The sequence below is a fragment of the Lemur catta genome, chromosome 1 (genome assembly GCF_020740605.2).
Source record: "Lemur catta isolate mLemCat1 chromosome 1, mLemCat1.pri, whole genome shotgun sequence".
Taxonomy (NCBI): domain Eukaryota; kingdom Metazoa; phylum Chordata; class Mammalia; order Primates; family Lemuridae; genus Lemur; species Lemur catta.
The window spans coordinates 228,758,448-228,775,859 of record NC_059128.1 but is presented as its reverse complement, the minus strand read 5'-3'; the positions used below and the strand labels follow the sequence as shown (position 1 = coordinate 228,775,859).

At 37.6% G+C, this 17,412-nt stretch overlaps 1 protein-coding gene across 1 annotated transcript in view; it reads right to left on the bottom strand.

The window, feature by feature from the left end:
* Positions 1-1,707: 1,707 nt before the first annotated feature.
* Positions 1,708-17,412, bottom strand: part of LOC123630521 (limbic system associated membrane protein) — a 599,650-nt gene continuing 583,945 nt past the window's right edge. Inside the window, exon 7 of the mRNA XM_045540224.1 lies at positions 1,708-5,212. Within this exon, the coding sequence (XP_045396180.1) occupies positions 5,115-5,212 (98 nt within the window). The 3' untranslated portion in view covers positions 1,708-5,114. The remainder of the gene's footprint in view (positions 5,213-17,412) is intronic.

The following is a 17,412-nucleotide window of genomic DNA, read 5'->3' as shown; positions in this document are numbered from 1 at the left end:
CTGAGGAATGTTTTGCTCATCAAAGTATAGGGGACTTCCCTGGAACTATTTAAATAAGACATCTTAGATGGTCAGCAAAAGTAACAAGAAGACACTTGGGAGTTCTTTCTCTTTATTTTTCTTGCTTTGGGGTCAAGTAAGACAACTATAGCTACAGCTGGGAGAGTCTCCACTTAAGTCCTGAGAGATCAAAGAGGTGAATTTAGCAGGATGTAAACCCTTAACTGTTCCGGTGGGTCTGCTTCCTTTTTGTGTTTGGCGTTTCAGTGATGTTTCCCATTCTGACCTATGCGATGCTTTGGTTTCTATTTATTTGATTTGATTTTTTTTCCCTTCAGATTCATAGGTTTAGCTGAAGTTGGGCAATGCATGAAAAATGAAGTTTACATAGTTTATATTATGTACATAAACTAGTGATTTACATTGATTTACACATGATTGGTGCCTAATTTATTAATCAGCACACAGTATGTAAATGTGCTGAAAAGAAATCAAGATTTTAAAATAAGTTTTCCATAATATTCATAAACATTTTCACTGGTGTAAATGTTAAACCTAAACCTAACGTTAACATCAGCTTCCTTGCCAAGAGGAAAGTGATGTACATTGCTGGGTGAAAACAAATTCTTTCTTTCAGTTGGTGACATTTGAACAGCACAGCTATATGCAAATGAGAATAGTTTACTTCTCTTCCGTTAGTATGCACATAAATGTAAACTCCATTTTACATTTAGTGAGATGTTTACAGATATTATGCCAACCATGATGGGAAATTTACATCACTGGGGCAAATTCAGTCTTTGGAGGAGAAATATTTTCAATATTTAAGGAAAAAGGAGGCTTCCTAAACTGGATTTGTGTTTCTTAACTCAAAGTCCTATCTCACTGTTTTTGTGGTATGTTTAACATTTGTCTTCTAAATATTAATAGTTTTTGTAGGTCAAATATAGCATTGCACTTATGTTTATATAAAAAATAATAGGTATTGGTAACCAAGACTAAATCCAGGCTAAAAGTTTATGAGGATGAAGAGAAAAATGAGGACATGTTTAATGTCATTGAACGTGATCCATAAGCAAATTTCTTTTAAGCAAATAATTACAAGATGGAAAAGTCAGCCTCCATGTCTTTCTAAATGAAGCATAGCTCTTTTTTCTAAAAAAAACCCAAATTCAGTACTTTTCTTCCTTTTGAGTTTAAATCATTATTCTTAATTTGTCTTATAATACATACATTATTGTAAATATAGCATCTGTAAAGATAAGATTAAAAAAAATACATACACATATATATTATTTTTCCACAAATGATTCAAGGCCTGCAAAGAACAAAAATGAGAAATTCAGGGAGACCAGCCAACCCAGGGATGGAAACTGCAAGTCTGGTGTATGCAGGAAGCTAACAACTTGGTAAGGAATAACTCAAACAATTTCATGCTGAGGAGTTTAGTTTTTGTGTGCAAAGGAGGTAAGTCCATTTTTGGAGGAGAAACAGCTTTCTGTTTCTGCCCTCCAAGAACATGAAAATCACGAGTACTTTTACAAGGTCTCTATAAATAGCCCCAGTTGTCTGACTGTGTAGTTAAAAAAAAAAAAAGAAAAGAAAAGAAAAAAGAAATTGCCACGGCAAAGGGGAAGCCTACCTGACTTGGAAGAGAAGGCAAAAGTCAATTGAAATCCTTCCCGACAGAAAATGCATCTACTTTTCCATAAGCCTAGTGCTTTTAGAACAGAAGGATTTTATGTCTCAAAACAAGCAAGACTATTTCTCCAACAAGGCAAAATCTTTTGATCAACAATTGCACAGAGGATATACCTACAGTTCTGCAGTTCTTGTTCTTCAGGAAGTGGCCTGGATCAAGGTCATTTCTGTTTTTGTTAACTAAAAGTTGAGTCTAAAGGTTTTGTTTTATAAATCGTGGATTTTATTTTGTATACAAAGGACATTTGATATATTAGCCGTTCAGATTAATGGATGCATTTCACTTTTCTCAGTACGTTATTTTCAATCAATTGGTGCTTTTCATTGTAGGGTTTCAAGTTTGCTTACCAACAGACAAGATTCTTGAAGGAATTTATAGAAATATGATGATCTAAATTCCAAGAAGTCTCATGTTAAGACTTGATGATTTCTTGGTGTCAGTCCTCTGGCCCCTACCTTTTCCTTGACATTTCTCCAAACTATTGTTCACATTGCTTAGAGACAAGAATTCTGGGGCCAATGTTTTCTCTGAAACAGGAGCCAGAAGAAATTTTAAAAATTCTCAGATCTTTATCAAACACCACATTTTAAAATATATGTTTAATTACGTTTAATATATGGTCCATTACATTAAAACCAAGGGAACAGTTGGTGCTGACATGGGAAAGACATTCCTTTTAATGGAGAAGCTCCTTCTGTAACACCAAGACCTTGTCCTTATGATGAGGCCAGGTGTGCAATTAAAGCCTATGACAGGTCACACGGATCTGTTCCTGAAACTGATACTAAACAACATCCAAATTAATTCTTTCTACTTTTCTCTGCCTGTGTATATTTAAATTAGCATACACTTTTATAAAGCTTTCCCCTAAGTATGTCACTGCCTCTTCAATATATGGGGCTCCCCATAGATTCATCATCAAAGATGACCACCTTTTATTCCTGTACTAAGAAGACCAAACTGTTAAGAGAAATCCCTGATTGTCAATAAATCGATGCTGCATAAGAATATGGCTCACCTTTCCTACATTTTACTAGATACCTTCTTGGGTAAGAATTTTTTTTCTGTCCTATGTCAGAATCTGCCATAAACACTTGTATCCATTCCCAAGCCAAATTTGTCCTTCTGTTTCATGTTTAAACCTCAAAATCATGAAAGAAGGATGTGATAAGCTTCTAAAACAAACAGTAGGATTTCCTAGAAATTAAAAATGCTACTCAGATTTTCCTTCTTTCCTTCCTTCCTTCTCTTGCTTTTCTTCCTTCCTTCCTTCCTTCTCTCTTTTTCTCTCTCTCTTTCTTTCTTTCTGTTATGAGATTTCTCATTTTATGTCACGTGGCAGCTATTTTCAAGGTTCCAACCTCAATGAGGTCCATGCTTGACTCTGTGAGATCACATTCAATTATAACCTCAGTAATAATCCTCTGGCCTTTAATTAACTGAGCCACTTCCAATACCTGCTGTAGTCTAAATGAGAGCAATGGTTGGTTTTCCGACAAAGAAACCTATATTCAGGGAGCCAGCTCTCCCTGCAAGACCTTTCCTAAGAAAATCCTTCTGGTGATGTGGTAATGCCAAGCTTTGTGGTACTTATATAATTTCTGCCTAAATTTATTACAGTTTGTCCAACTCTTTTGCTTAAGGAACTAGCTCACATTTCAGTGTTAATGTCCAAATGACTCTTACTGATGTAAATTTAAACAGAGCAGGGAAGGTGAATATAATGCAATTCCTAGCAGCCTGGCCTAGGATAATGATAGCCCACCATGAAAAAGGGGCTGCCAACACCATCAGAGTGTCAGAAGGGGAATGATGTGGGTAACCAAATAAAGTCTTAGCCTAGAATACCAGGACCAAAGTCTGCAGGGGAGCACAAGGAGTGAATTTCTTTTTGTTACGGCCAATGCTTTGCATTAGAGCTCTGACAGTATCTCCAGAACATGGGCATCAACCCGAACATCTGTCTATTTTTCTTGCCTTGCTCACTTTCACTGTATTTTATGTGAAATAGGAAGCAATCTCTGCTCAGGGGACTCCATGGGGCAAATGCAGTGTTATTTGAAGACTAAGGAGGAGGCAAAACTGGGCTGCTTAGTAAGTCCACATGGCTCGTCGTTCTTCCCCTGGGAGTTAACACTTGGAGACCTTCCTGTTTCTGGGGATTTCCTTAATGTACTGCCCACGTGTGTGGCAGAGCAGGGCCCAGCCTATAAACAGCCAGGAAATACATGAACCCCTCAGGCTCAGGAAACAAGAGTGAAATCTGCAACCTCCTCTCCTAGGCCACCTCATCCACGGCACTGATTCATTCTACTTTTTGCTCACCCCATCGATAGTAGGCACTTTCATTTACAATGATATTCTGAGTGACTCCCGACTGGATTCTGATGATGAGACTAGAAGGAATATGGGGTCCTGCCCTTGGAAGGGGCACAGCTTGGTTTGAGTACACACTGATGTTATGTGACAGCCATGGACGGGGGGAGGGACTCTTCTCCTTGCCTCTTCCCCGACATCTCCCCCAGCAACTTGTAACAGCCGCATCTCACAATTACAATGCAGGACAGTATCTACAGCACAATGAGTCTATGTACACATGGACCATTTCCTTGGCATGCTTCAGAGAGAGACACACACACGCTCACACACATGTACACCCACGTGAGAGCAAAAGACTTGAGCACACGCGCACAGTGGAGAAAATTAAAATGGCACTTCCTAGCATTTGCGGCATGACTAGTGCTCTGGGGCGAGGGAGGGTGGGGGTGTGTGAATAGAGCCGGGAGGGGAGTCAGGTTAAAAGGGACTATCTGGGTTAGGTGTGGGGGAGATAGAACACACTGGAGGAGAGGGGATGATCTCAAAAGTTGGAGGGATAGTGGAGGCAGGAAAGTCAGAGAAAGGCTCAACATAAGATTCCACTGATAGTCTGAAATGGCTTCAGATCAGCTCAAATGAAAAACAGAATAAAAAGATTATGGAAATATAAACACCAAAGGCAAGACCTTATTTTCTTTTTCCCCCACAGATGAAAAAGGATGAAGGAAGGAAGGATAAAGTGTGTATCGGGGGGTTAATATCCATCTGGTACTTGTCTTATTTTTACAACGTCCGGATGTCCTTAACATGATGTAGTCTTTACACAGCATACATTCGATTAGTAGATATAAACATATCCTGGTAGAACTTTCTTTACCCTGAATTATACTTAAATTTTTATTGATGGACTGTAAAATTGTTTTAAATGTTGTATTTCTTTTTCATTTTCTTATTTCCCCCTTCATTTATAAACACACAAAGTTGTGAAATAAACAGTCTCCCCTCATCTCTCTCTCTCTCTCTCTCTCTCTCTGTATTCTGTGTGACGCATTTTTGTGTGTTTTTTTTAATTATTTTTAACTTTTTTATTCTATTAACATTTGCTGAGAAGGCAGAGCAGAGATGCTGCCAGCAGCCACAGTGGTACGGCCAGACTGATGGATCCATTTATTCCTCTCACCGACCCAGGTCCTGCAGAGCAAAAGAGGAAAGAGAGAAAAGAGAATAGTTACATCTGGCCCACTCCATGTTACAGCTGATGGTATCCTGGCCAGGTTCTGGCATGTCAAAGTAGTACGCTTATGTGCAACCCAAGAAGGGCTCAAAACCTTCCCTACATCCTTCTCCTCCTTGGGCTCCAAGTATTTTAAGGGCTATCACTGGCTGAAACACTTCTAAATACAAAATGCTCTTTCTGGAGAAGTCCCTAAACTGGCTATCACCAATGTATCCAATGGTGCGTCGGGCTCCTGTGCACCCAGCCTCCTCCTGCCTGCTCTGCCCGGCTGGCTCTGTGACGCCGTCACTCATTAAGATGCCAGGCGTTGGTGGGGGTCCTTCAGCAGCCAGACGTGTGCTCTTCCGGCCAATTCATCACAGCGTCTCCATCAATAAAACATGGAACCAATCCATGACTCTCTTCTATCCCAGGGGAGAAGCAGTAATTATTTATTTGTTAATGGGGAGGGGAATTGTTTCAAAGTAACGTTTATGGCTAGACAGCAAGGTAGGAAAAAAGTCAATACATTGCAGAGTCTTAAGAGGCAGCAGGGAATCATCCCCTCCTTCATTTGTCATTCATTTGTCACTTTAAAAACCAAAACCAAACACAAAGATACCCATAAATATGCATGATTATGATGTATTCATAAAAATTAAAAAAAATTAAAAAAAAGCAAAGACAACAATAAAAATGAATAAATCTAGAAAGGTTAAGAGGCAGGTCCAAACCAGGAGCAAAACTGAGACTCGAACCTGTCCAGGTTAAACCTGAAAGTGCAGTCTGTGTTTCCGGCAGTCACCCTGGTTTTCCCCAGGTGGATGAAATTTGGGGGTTGTGGGTCTGGTCTGAGAGGGGGAGTGGGACGGAGAGCAAGGTGGAGAAGGGGCTTTGTGTTGATGAAAGGAGGGGGCTTGGGATGGAAATTGTAGGTCTAACTGAAGAGCTTGTCCTCTGCTTTGCTTGTTACATTTTCTCCTTTTGTATAGTTCTGCTTATATTCCATTAAAGGGAAAAATTAATATTTTTCACTACAGAGACTTTTGGATTTATGACTACATACTGAAACAATGATGTTCAAAAGGCAAACTAGTGTGACTAATTATGGTTTACTTTGAAGTTCCAAGGGCATATCTGCAGATTGATCAGTGTGTGTGTGTCTATATGTGTGTGTGTTTGTGTAAAACTGCAATGCTCTGCAAGTACAATGGAAGCATCCTTTGGTACATGAATATTTCTGGAACTGTTTACAAACATATTTGATTGAAGGTAGATGGCAGGGAAAAATGCTGAATTCGAGAATGATCTCCTAATTTATATTTTATGTAAATAATAAAAGCAACAGTAACAATAAAACATTATCAATAAATGATTGCCTAGCACTTACTACAAAATACGGTTATACATGCTTTGTCATAAGCACACACCCATGCTATGAGGTGGTGCTGTGGTGACACCTGTCTGACAGTGAAATGACAGAGGCCCAGAGAAGCTGACTGCATTGCACAAGCTCACACAGCTTGTAAGTGGAAGAGCTGGGGTTTGTACCCAGGTGTCTGGCTCCGGAGCCTTTGCCTGCCACCACTACAAAGTGAAGTTACACCGTGAAGGGATGCCTGTGTGTATTTTGTCAGACCTTCAGCAAATAAAACATGGGTTTCAATAAAATAGCCAGCACAAAAAAAACAAAAAAACGAAAAAACAAGGATAACAACCATTATCTTTGCAAAAATGATTTTCAATAGCATATTTTTGGCTAGAATGCCTTTTTGAGAATATTAAAAAGTATTACTTAATATAAAAATATGAACATATACAAACTGAGCAACATAGTTACTGTATAAAATGAGCTGTATTGTGTGTAACACAGAATAAATAAATTAAATATTCAATCAATTAATAGGATCATACTAACAAAAGGCACTTCAGCTATCTTCAGGTCCACGCCTCTCATGAGGATTTGAGGGTCAATGAGATCCCGTATCCTGCATGCAGCACTGGGTTAGTAACTGTTGACCTGGCCCTCGAGTTTAGATGTCTTGAGTCTCAGCTCAGTGCACTTCCTAATCCCCTCCTTCCATGTTTCCCACCCCCATCCTATTTAAATTTTTGAGACCTTCAAGCTCTCTTAGTGGCAATGTTATGTGTCTTACCTTCTAGTTTCTCTCTATATATGAGATGGTATGAACTACTTGGCACATTTGTTTGCCTTTGTGTATCATTGAGGCTTTCAAAACAGAGAAAAACTACACAAAAATTAAGGCCATACAGGGTTAAGAACAAATGATTTCTGTTTTGCACCAGGGATAGTGTGAAAGAGGTTTTCAGAAAGCAATTCTGTAATTTCCTTAATCTTATTTTTAGTGCTAGGCCAAGCTCAACTAACTTTCAGACGTCCTGGAGTTGAGTGGTATCTAGGGAGGGCGAAGAAGACTAGTCTTATCATTTTACTTGGATAATAGTAAATATTTGAGAAAGTCAAAATTCCATCATTAAAAATATGATATATTCATATATTAACCTGGATGAATACGTTCACAAAGAACATTCTTGCTAATGCATGTACACACACATATATACAGACACAGAAATAGAAGTATATATGTTACATACATACTCATATAAACACATGATATGCACAAATCTTACTGGTCTTTTAGTACACATAATTCAGAACTGTTACTTTTACATGATATTCTAGTTATCATAGATTATGTTAATAACCTTTAATGTTATCAGTAACAGTATTATTATGTTAATATATAGTCGTGCCACATGATGATTAGGTCAAGGATGGACCACATATACAACAGTGGTCCCATAAGATTATAGGACTGCATTTCTGCTGTACTTTGCTATATTTAGATATGTTTATATACACAAACACTTACTACTGTCTTACAGTTACCTACAGTAGTCAGTACAGTAACATGGTGTACAGGTTTGTAGCCTAGGAGCAGTACGATATACCATATAGTTTAGGTGTGTAGTAAGCTATACAATCTAAGTTTGTGTAAGTACATGCTAGGATGTTCGCACAATGATGAAATAAACTAATGATGCATTTCTCAGAAAGTATCTCAGTTGTTAAGTGATGCATGACTGTATTTGAAATGCATTTTGTACATCTGTTAAAGGTATCTTCATCTCTATCAATTATTATTTATTAAGTGCTCTCATATAGCTATTTAATGTGCTTATACAACTTGCTCTTTTCATAATTGGTTTTGAGAGTAAATAAATAGGCTTGAAAAAATACAAGGGTAAATGGGTGATAGTTGGAGAATCATCATAAGTGTGTATGCAATTATAGATATATATGACTACATAGGAGACAACTTCAGTTAATGGCTATTTCAGGGGAGAATAATCAGCAAAATCATTAATTATGTTTTAGTTCATAGTTATGAAATTTCTGCTTATTTGTGGAAATGCAAATGATAAATCTTATTTCCCAAGCCAGATGGCCAGGCTCAGCAAGTGCTTTCATATACTGACAGATATAATGAAAGCAAGAGTCTGCAAACATAAATTAGCCTTAAGAATAGATGGGCAAATAGAACTACGATTCAAAAATTTGTTACATGCTTTTCATAGAGCAGACCAAAATAATATCTTGGTATTTAACTGCATTCTATATATGTGTTATATGTGTGCATACACACTGATATGTGTGATATCTGGTAAACATTCAGTAAGTGGTATTATTAGTATCAACATAGAAGTTTGGATTATAGAAGGGGATGATATATCAACCTGAATTAAAGGCGCTGGCTTGTGAATTGGGTCAAGACTTCTAATGTTGACCCTAAGGGGTAAAATTCAGCCCTGCAAGACTGCAAACCATGAGTCAACACACTAGGTCAAGGTTCTCAACTCCAGGGTAAAGGAAGTGAGATTCTGTGTCAAGGTGAATGCTGGATTGCACTTTGCCATGACAATACAAGGGGATTTCTGATTAAGGGCAAGATTGATTAAACATTCTGAAATTGAGGGATATGAGAATTTTCTGGCAAGTCTCTGCATTACAAATCTGATGCAGGATCCTGAGCCAATTGATTTGTCTTTCAGTAAAATCTTAAAGAAAGGACAAAGTGATTTTTCAACACCTGTTTTAGAGAGCATTTGCTTGGAGACACTTTGTAATTCAGATCTAGCCAACAGTTTTCTGTTGCTTCTCCTGAGTACTTAGGACCCATTTTCCTAAATTTGGGACTAGATTTATTCAACGTGGTCATTAAGTATGTCCTCAGTGATTCTTGGGCACTCCTGTCAGCCATTAAGAAATTAGGGTCAATAATGATGCTATTTCTGTGCATAGTTCAGCCATACAAGAAGAGAAGAAAGGCCAGAGGGGTTTAAGTTTGCATTCTTTTTATAATTGTTAAAAACTGATAGAATAACTGAAAATAGAACAAAAATCTAAACAATTTATAAAACAATTGTTAAATGAAGGTGAACAATAATCTGCAGAATCTCCTAAATCTCTCCCTTTGATATCGCTGTGCAGACTACAGCACGTTTGTGTCTTGGGAAGCCATGTTTAAAGGGAAGCCTGATAAGACTGACTTTGGCGCCACCTGCTGTCCATTTTCTGCCAGTACAGCTTCCTCTGGGTGAGTGAGTTGGAATTAAAGCCTATAATCCAACAAAATATTTTGAAAAAGAGAAAGGGAGAGGGAAAGAGGAAGAGAGAGAGCATTCAAGTTGCTTTTATTAAAGTACATTTCTACAGTTGTTCTATTTTATTATTATTGTAGTTACTGTGCACAATTTATAAATTAATTTATAAATTATGTGCATAATTTACAAATTAAACATTATCATATATATGCATGTATAGGAAAAAACATAATATATAATATACAGGGCTCTGTACTGTGCACAGTTTCAAGCATCCATTGGGTATCTTGGAATGTATCCCCTGAAGTTGAGGGGAGGACTATTGTATTGATGTTTTCTTTGAGTAATGGGTCTCAGAATCAAATCTGGGCTCTTCCTACATAACTTTTTGTGTATCATCTCAATTCTCTGTAGGTGAGATTTTGGTAAGGCTGAAGTATTCTCACAGTAAAGTTGGGATCATTACATTTTCTCCATCAAAATAGCATCAAGTATTTTGGCACAGAAATTTTTGAAATTTTAGGTCAATACTTAGAATTCTTTCTGGTGGCACCAGCAGTTTATCACAATGGTTTTTGAAATTTTAAAAAGTGCTATGCCCTGTTTCTTCATCCACATCAAAGCCGTAATGTATCACATATAACACTGGCCACTTAAGATTCAAATATGATTGGTAATCATAGCACCGGAGAACGAAGAAGTGCTGAAAAGGATAATATTTTATACCTCCTTGCCTCGAATGATGCTATGCCCAAGTATATATTACTGGCTGTCTCTTCCCTGCAGCCTCTAAGGGGACCTGCTAGAACTGGCCATGAACAGGGCACTGGCCAATTCTTGGAAATAACCAACGAGTTGTCTACTGTGATCATTCTTGTGGCTCTGGATCATTGCTGGGGCCCAAATCCCACAAGACTCGGCTTGCACTGTTCTTCACTTGAGGATGATCCTGGTTGTCTTACCTCTTTGAGACTCAGAGAGGAAGACATCCTCATATGGGACGATTATTAATACCAATCAAGTGGGTGACCACAAGGACATAAGGAGGGTGGTATCTGGCCACACAAGTGCACCTGTGGCTCTTGCCTGGGGTTAGACACCATTAGAAATTGCAATCTATCATACTGGTAAATGGGGCACCTCAGAATTAGTAACTGTTTGCATTTATGGTCTATTTTATGAAGCTTTGACCTGGTTGCACTGTCCTTATAGAAAGAAGTATGTGGCTTATGTGTCAATGGCTAATATGGTAAGTGGGATAGTTGGATGGTATAAAATGGCATTTCTAGGAGAGCCCAGGGACACTGCCACAGAGTGAGTGTTGTGAAGACCTGGGAAAATGATGAGTCAGGAGGCAATACTGACTTGCAACTGTTTCATTTTAGGAGATACTGCTCTGCTTCCTTTAGTGACATATTTATTTGAATAGCCAACAAGTGAATGTAAAATAGTCTGTGTCCCTTCTCAGAGCCCTGCCATTGGACAGTGAGCATTTCCAAAAATGCAACTCTGTAACAATTAACTGTGGACACTTAGGGAAAGTAGGGGAGAGAGGGTGGGGCAGAGAATAGCTCACTCAGTTCCAGGATTTAAAAATGAGTAACTATAAAAAGCAATATGAGGGTGATAGTTTGGATCAGAGATGTTTTGTAAATAAAACAGTTCACAATTTGGGGGAAAAATGTCAAATATATTATGGAAATTATCACCAAAAATTATTAAACTGAAATAAACTCAAGCATATAAGACCACAATATACTGCTGCAAAATTTTAATTTTGCCATATAGAAGGTAATCAGAAATAAAAACCATACCTTTTTGCTTGAAGTGCACGGTGGTGCCAATTTCTAAAAAAGAAACATTTAGCAAAACAAAAACAAACAAAAAATTCTTTATCAATTGAGAATAAACATGAAGATAGTTTGGTACTCTCCACTGAAAGGAGAATGAGAGAAAAGGCAGAAAGAACATTTTAATAGGAGCAGACATTGGTAGAGACTTAGAGAAAGGCAAATGAAAAGAGATTGTTCTATTGGAACAAATGGTGTGCAGTTGGAGGTGACAAAAAAATGATTTGCAGCTACTAATACTTGATGCTACAGGCTGTGAGCATGGACAAGTACAAGAACTCTGAGTATGGAATGTGAAAGTACTCTTAACTGCAATTTAGTGGAATCGTAGAGTGTGTCTGGTCCCTAACCCTAGCCTACCATTTTGTCCCAAACTCCACTGGAGCCCATTGGTATTCCTGCTCTTTTTCCAATAGGCTGAGTCCATTCCAGCTTTAAAGCCTTTGCAATTGCTCTTTCATCTGCTTGGAATGCTCTTTCCTTGGGTCTTTGTATTGTTTACTCAATCATTTCATTCAGATTTCTGCTGAAATGTCACCAACTCAGGAAGGACTCCTCCATCACCTTATCAAAAATAGTACTGCCTGTTATTTTCTCTATCCCTTTACTTTGCTTTGCTAATCTAAATAGCACTTATCTCTAACCTGGCATCATGTTACACATTTACTTATTTGCTTATTTATAGTTACTGTGCCATGAGGGCAACAGCAGTGGATGTCTTGTCCACCACTGTCCCTAGTGCTTAGATTAGAGCCTGGCAGGTAGTAGGCATTCAATTAATGTGGAATGTATAAATAAATTTCAGAATTGGAAGAGCTCATATAGCTCAAATATTTGGATTCTCTTTTAAATATCTTTACCAAGTAAACCACACTACTCTTAGGTCTTTAGAAGCAAATATGTAAAGTTTCTGTAGGCCATCACTTTGAATATCAGGACCAACTTAATGGGTTGGTCAGATACAGGATCTCAAACTGGCTGTGAGAAACAGATTTTTTTTTCTTTGTGACATAGTCCTGCATTTCTGAGTAGCACATTTTCATTAAAGAAGTCAAGTAACTGGACTTTTTAGCCAGAGAGAGCCTTTTGAATTGGACATTTGGTCACCTTACAGTCCTGTTTAAAATTTTGTAATGCTGTTTTGCAACTTTCAGAGTAAAAACCAAGATCCTTAGCATGGCTTCACGGCTCTCCGTAGTCCCTCATCTGTGCAGTTTCATCAATGTCTGTCATCTACCCCTGCATTCCGGCCCTATGAGACTTTCTTTACTCTCCATGGTACCATGTTTTCTCAGCCATAGTGCCTATAGCCCAATGAAATCTCTGCTAGAAATCCGACTCATCCCTTGGAATTCGGTTGCCAATCCACAGGGAAGTCTTTCTTGGTCTTCTTGATAAAATTCGGTTTCTTTATTATAAGTGCTGTGCTCCTTCATATAACTCATATCCGTTTTAATTTCAAATGTATTTGTCTGATGCTTTCATTAATCCTTGTCTTCGCCACTGGACTTTGAGTCCCACAGAGGCAGGGTCTGTATCTGTTATTTTTACTGTTGTAGCCCAGCCAGGGCATGACAGGCACTCTGAATGCATAATGGGCCAAAATAGAAAATATAGAATCACTGAAATGTGAGAAAAGTAAATATATGCCAAGCATCTTCCTAACCTAAAACAATGGGGAATCTGAGTAGCTAAATTCTTTATTCTTTGATTTAGCACTAAAAGGTCAGATCTTTGAAATCAGGTCTGCAAAGTTTCTAAGGTTCAGTACAACCGATTAATCCTCTCCCTCACAGATTTTCTGTTTGTCCATTCAAAGTAGGTCACTAGGAGAAGCCCGCAAACGGCATGCCATTTTCTAGCCTTCTTATGCTGGCTGCAAAGAAGGGCACAATTGTCCCACTCTCTGAAGTCTGAAGATGTTTGGCTCCAATTCAGCATTAGCAAAACTAGTGCTAGCCAGACTGTTTTTAAAAGTTAACTGTGTCTGCACATAAGGACAGTTTCTCTAAACTGGTCAGATGTAGAAGGGGAGTCCAGCCTGAATGCTTTTTTTTTTTTTAATCATGATTGTTGGTGGAGCTCCAGGTGCCCTCTGAAGTTGCTCAGAGACATCAGCACCTGCCTTTCTGTCCCTGAAGTCGGTTACTTGCAAATATTTCTAATTAACAATGCAACACACTGCAAGTTCATACAGAAAAATAGAGTAAGAATGCTCCTCTCTTAGCAGCCAGCAACTAACACTACTCTCATCCCAGAAACGAAGCCAAGTCCTATACGTACACAAAGCCACAGTGTCTGCCTGTTGACAGTCTTCTCTGTGCATCTCATCATCTGACCACTGGAGTGTCAGTTGTGTATTAAACACTGCCGCTTGTTTTCTTTCATGATACTTGCTTTGAAACCTTTTCTTTAAAGTCAATATATTGCCACAAAAACTGTTGAAAAGGCACTGTAGAGAATGAGATCTTTGTGATCTGAGGAAACTGAGGCTCAGAGAGATCACATAGACAGCGAGAGGCAGAGCTGGGACTGAAATTCGGGACTCCCAGTCCTCTAGCCAGAATCCAGTCCCTTATTCCACAATATCCTTTTTTTTTTTTTTTTTAAATAAAAGCAAGGCCTCAATAACTCTAGGAGGTATCACTGGGACATTTAAATGATTCAATACTGGCTGGAAAGTCTCTGCTCTTGTACAAAGTGCAACTTTCCTTCTTTCTTGGGTCAAGCCTCGTGGTTATCATTTTTTAGAATTTATAAGAATCCCCGAAAGCCAGAGTGATACTCTTTACTCAAAGAGGCATAAATTCTTGAGGGAATCATCTTGAGGTACAGACCACTATGTTTCTCCTGCTCTATATTTGGTCCATAGGGAACAATTCCCAGTGACCATTCAGGAACCTAAACAGACAGGAAGGCCAATGCTTAAGCTATCTCTTAACCTCTCTTTGCCTCAGTTTCATCATCTGTAAGATGAGTTCAATTAACATGCCCCTTATAAATGTATGCTTGGAATTTGATAAATTGATCAACATACTATACTTACAATAGTACCAGACACACAGTAAGTGCTCAATAAATAAAAGTTGCTGTCAGTTTTGTGGTAAAATCCCTTATAGAAAGAATTATGAGTGCAATTTTGCTGAAGAGGGAAAAACATATCTTAACAAGTAAGTCATGGTAGTATAGGTCCAAAGAATAATATATATATCTACATGTATTTAAAAATCTCGCAACAATACAATGAACAAAACATTGGGAGATTCTAGCACAAAAATGTGAAAGGAAAGCAGACTGATTAGGCAGCACTTTGGCTAGGAGAAAACTAGCGATTTGCTTGGGTCGTTGACTGTCACGGGCATGGGCTTGGGTAAGAGTCTATATGTTCTAAATGGATCTTTTAGGGAAAAAATTCTCCCCTATTAACCAACTAAAGAGAGCTGATTAAAAGAAGCACATAAAACATTCCAAAATATTCCACTATATGAAGAAAATATCAGAAAAATTAGGTTAAAAAGTATACACTTGCCTGAAATATTTTTAAAAAACAAAATAAGTTACCAGTTAAATTTTAGGTACTCCTTCCTATTCCTGCAATAAATCAACTCCTTTATGAAATAGTAATGATATTAAAACGTGGAATTCCATTCGTTTTTAGGCAACGGGAATGAAATGCTTATTTTGTACTATTATTTCCTATTCATTCTCCTATGTAGAAACAGAACATTTTCTACTGAGGAGCAAAAGCCTGAAATTTTTTTTGAGCCTCGCTCTTTGAAAACTCAGTTGTATGCTGCCATCTTGTGGTAAAAGTAAGATATGTTCCATTGTGCTGTCTAAAGGAATCATCTTTGTCCACCAGGTGGCAATAGTGGGAGAAATAAAAACATTTTTTTCAGTGTAAGAGCAGACCTGAAATGTTGCTCTTCGAGAAGGAATCTTTCCTATTATTATAGACAAAAAAATTGTTTTGGTCTTTAACAACGGAAAATTCTTCTTCTTTTTTTTAGTATAAAAGTGATCTCATGTTCTTGGATAAAACTGTGTCGCCAGGGATATTATTCTTGTAGATTCCAGAGACACATCCCTTACAACATACCTGAAACCTATGATTTTTATGCATTTCAGAAAAACTTCTCCCCACATACTGATCTTGCTTCAGCAAATACACTTAGGAAGCAAGAGTGGCCACGAAGGCCTAAAGGATAATATAAAAAGATAAATCTATAGCAATACGAGGGACGCAACATTGGGGGATTCTAGTGTAGCAAACATTCTAGACATTCTCTGAAAGCATTGTTGTCCTCTGCTTAGATCTTAGCTCTTGAGGAAGTGGAACAAGGAGGCAATGGGGAAAAAATTAATATTAGGAAAGGCAGGGGCCTTGCTAAATTTATGTATGCTAATTGGTTTTTGACTTCTGACTTTCAATCATTTCAATTTATTAGACAAACCTGTGCCACTAAAAACAGGTGATTCAGCCTCTCTCTCTCATAGGCATAGACAATTATGTCTCCTCAGCTTACTATTTCTCTCACACAGAGCAAATGTTTAGTAAATTTGCTGAACACATGTCTGAGAACATTAATAAATGAATGAGTAGATGAATCATTTAATACCTCAGGAGCTTCCCTAGGTAAGATTCTGGGTAGGGGAGATTCTATTTTCTTTTTCAAAAAAAAAGTATTTAAATTATTTAAAAATTATTTATTATTATTTTAATTATATAAAGCTATTTAAATGTGTATATCCACAGAAAGTTGGGCAAATGATAGGAAAAGCATAATTTTTATAGAATAGGAAATTTAATAACCAATTTTTTAAAAAAATTAGAGGAGAATTTATAAAGAGAAAAAAGGGTAGCATTTACTACATTTGTAACATGAAAATAATGAAAAAATTTAATAAAAATTTTAGAAAAAAGATAATTTTTTATATATATTTATATTTATAACATAATATTGTTATTTTTGGTTTTTTTATTTAATAATCTTTTTCCACTTTTTAAAAATTTCAGAGTATTACCGTGCTACAAATATTTTCATTACATGAATTGCTTTTGTATTGCTTGAGTCAAAGTTAAAAGTGTACCCGTCACCCAGATAATGTACATTGTACCCATTAGGTATGATTTTACCCATCCTCTCCTCCCCCTTCCCAGCTGCGTGATTTCTGTTGAGTTTTACTTCCATTTGTGCACATGAGTGCTGCTCTGTTAGTTCCAATTTAATAGTGAGTGCATGTGGTGTTTGTTAGGAGACCATCCTCCTAAGTGAAGTATAGCAAGAATGGGAAAACAAACACCACATCTATTCTCTTTTTGAAACCATAATGACTTAACCCAAAGGCAAGATTTTTGCTGGGAATTCAGTCATTTGAAGAGCCCTATGGAGCCAGGAGGTCCTTTCATCAGTACTCAAGTCTAGGCAGGTAAAACATTTTCTGCAGGGCTGGATTTTATTTAAAAATATCCTCATGACTAATGAAAATTTAGTAAATACTGTAACAAATAAAATCCCAAGCTTCTTTTTTGTTCAAGGGCCAGAAGAGTTATTCTTCCTCTTGCCTCTCGTCCTCTCATCTCTCACTATTTACTCCTCTCCTCTCCTCCCTTCTAAAAATTAAAGTGAGTGTTGCAAAGGTAAAAGGTGTTCTGTTGGAAACTCTAAAGTTTATAGTTTGGGAACTCCATAATTGTC